Source organism: Nuphar pumila, chromosome 3, assembly GCF_984573655.1.
Source record: "Nuphar pumila chromosome 3, dmNupPumi1.hap1.1, whole genome shotgun sequence".
Taxonomy (NCBI): Eukaryota; Viridiplantae; Streptophyta; class Magnoliopsida; order Nymphaeales; family Nymphaeaceae; genus Nuphar; species Nuphar pumila.
Window position 1 is genome coordinate 131,196,902 of NC_143251.1, and position 2,260 is coordinate 131,199,161.

At 44.8% G+C, this 2,260-nt stretch overlaps 1 protein-coding gene across 1 annotated transcript; it reads right to left on the reverse strand.

Moving 5' to 3' along the window:
• Positions 1-794: 794 nt before the first annotated feature.
• LOC149843843 (uncharacterized) lies at positions 795-2,018 on the reverse strand. Its single transcript, XM_090001961.1, has one exon. The coding sequence runs from the start codon at positions 2,005-2,007 to the stop codon at positions 1,261-1,263; it is 747 nt and encodes a 248-aa protein (XP_089858087.1). The 5' UTR covers positions 2,008-2,018; the 3' UTR covers positions 795-1,260.
• Between the last annotated feature and the right edge of the window lie 242 nt (positions 2,019-2,260).

The following is a 2,260-nucleotide window of genomic DNA, read 5'->3' on the forward strand; positions in this document are numbered from 1 at the left end:
TTAGTATGCTGCCGCACCTCTTCACTCGTGCGATAGTTGAGGTACAGCCTGTCAGCTGCGAGATGCGGCACACCAAAACTGTGCAATCACATTGCATCGGATCCTCTTAAGTTGAAGACTAGGGTTTAAATTTGGTCAAATCATTACACTAAGATAGTTTTTGGCAATGAGAAAGGTGGAAACATGAGTAGGTTATTGCTATCAATTCCAAAATTTGATGGCTACCACTTTTCTAAATCCATATGCTGCCCCTCTTACTCAGCTAATTTTTCAGCACCTCAAAAGAAATAAAAACCCGTGTCTCAATTCGGGAGATGGCAATTGAACCAAATTGAATGAGTGAGAAGGAAATGGTGAGAAATGGATTCAGAAAGAATTAGAATTGGTTTTGTTTGGTAGCACCTTCATTTTTTTTAAGAAATTAGGTCATATAATTCTCTTTAATGTGATTTTGGATTGCATGAGATTTAGAAAGTGAATTTCATTTGAACAGTACCCCAAAAGCAACCAAACATAAATCTTTTTTGACACAAAACTTAAAAAAAAAAGCCTTATAAAATAACGCCAAAAGTGAGATTTAGAAATTGAATCTCATTTTTGTTATTTACTTTCGCATGAGATTTTTGAAAGTGAATGTTTCTTTGAACAGTATCTTCACTTTTCAAAAACACAACCAAACGTGGACATCTCCTTATTCATCATAAAGAAAGAGAGAAAGAATAAAGATACATATAATAAATAATGTAAAATGATAGTTGGTAAATACCAAGATTTACGGCTTTTATTTAGTGGCTGAAAATTTTCTATTTCAAACGGAATCTTTTTGGGAGATCGATTTGGCAAAATACCTTAATTCTATGAAGGATATTAAAAAATTGAGAAAAAAAAGAAATGGCAGGCCTGAATTACCTCGGTATTTTCACCCATTTACCATTTCCATCTTCCCAAACATGCAGCAGTCCATGATTACCACTTTCCGAACAGACCATAAAAGAAATTGATGGAGAAGCTGGGCCTGAAGAACCCAATAACTCTGCTCCTTTTTTTTTGTCCTTTTTCACTGAAAACTGCATCGATCTAAAATTATCAAAATAACAGGGTAGAGTACAGGACTATAGACAATATACCAATCAATAAAACAAAGAAAAAAAAAAGTATGTCATCTTAGTAATTTCACTGACAACCTGTCCAATTTACAAAATCGACAAGATAAGTCTCTCTCTCTCTCTCTCTCTCTCCGCGAAAGCCATCCATCGTTCGTCATCTGACGGTGGAGGCGACCCGGTGGGCCCACGACCTGAGGTGCTCCTTCATGTCGGCCCCGTCGGCGCCGTCCGGCAATCTCCACCCCTGCAGGGGGCACCTCCGCTCCTCGTAAAACTCCCACGCCTCTGACAAGTACGGCCTCCTCTGTCTCCTACCCTCCTCCTCCTCCTCCCCCACCACCACCTCCTCCTCTCTCCTCTCCTCGCCACCGCCCGAATCCGGCGAGGGGCCGAGCCTCTGCAAGCCTGGTACGATCCTCGCTAGCGTGGGGCTGACGTCAGCGCTGGGGAAGGTGAACCCCAGGTCCATGAACCCCTTGAGCTCTTCGAACTCGAGCTCCGACAGGCTCCGGCTGCCCCGCCGGGCCGTCCTCCGCCTCCTCGGCCGTCTCTGGGGAGATCCCGTCTCGGCCAACCGAGTCGCCTCCCGTTCCTCCTCGTCGTCGTCCGCGGCGGTCGACTTCCCGGAAATAATCGTCTCCAATTTCCGCGCTTGGAGGACGGAGTCCGGAGAGAACGGGATGTGGGTCTCCGGCAACGAGTGGTGCCTGATGGATCCGAGCAGATGGATCGCGGTGGGGGTGTCAGAATTGTGTGGTTGGGGCTGTTCTGGGGAAGGAGGGCGAGGTGGGGGAGGGGAAGGGTTGGCGGCCGGCCGGAAGAGGACGTTTCCGGCGAACCAGTTGAGGTCGAGCAGCTCGAAGAAGTTCTCGTGGTGGTGGAGATCGTCGCCTTCCTCCATGGAATGCAATTTCCGAAAGAGAATATATGGAATCTGAAGGAAAAGCCTTCGGGTCATTTTATACTGTGAAGGGAATAAATCGGCGCCCGTGGTTTCCTGGAAATTACTAAACACAAGCTCCCGTAATTTTCAAATCGTCACCTAAACTTTTAACAAAATTCAATAATTCACTCATGTTTAATGATTTTCCAAAAAAGTGGACGGTGGACCTAATTGTTGTTGTTAAAGACAAAAAAAAAACATATTATAAAAA

Bases quoted from the DNA above. Each gene is read 5' to 3' on its own strand.
- LOC149843843 (XM_090001961.1), bottom strand. From the start codon at position 2,007: ATGGAGGAAGGCGACGATCTCCACCACCACGAGAACTTCTTCGAGCTG.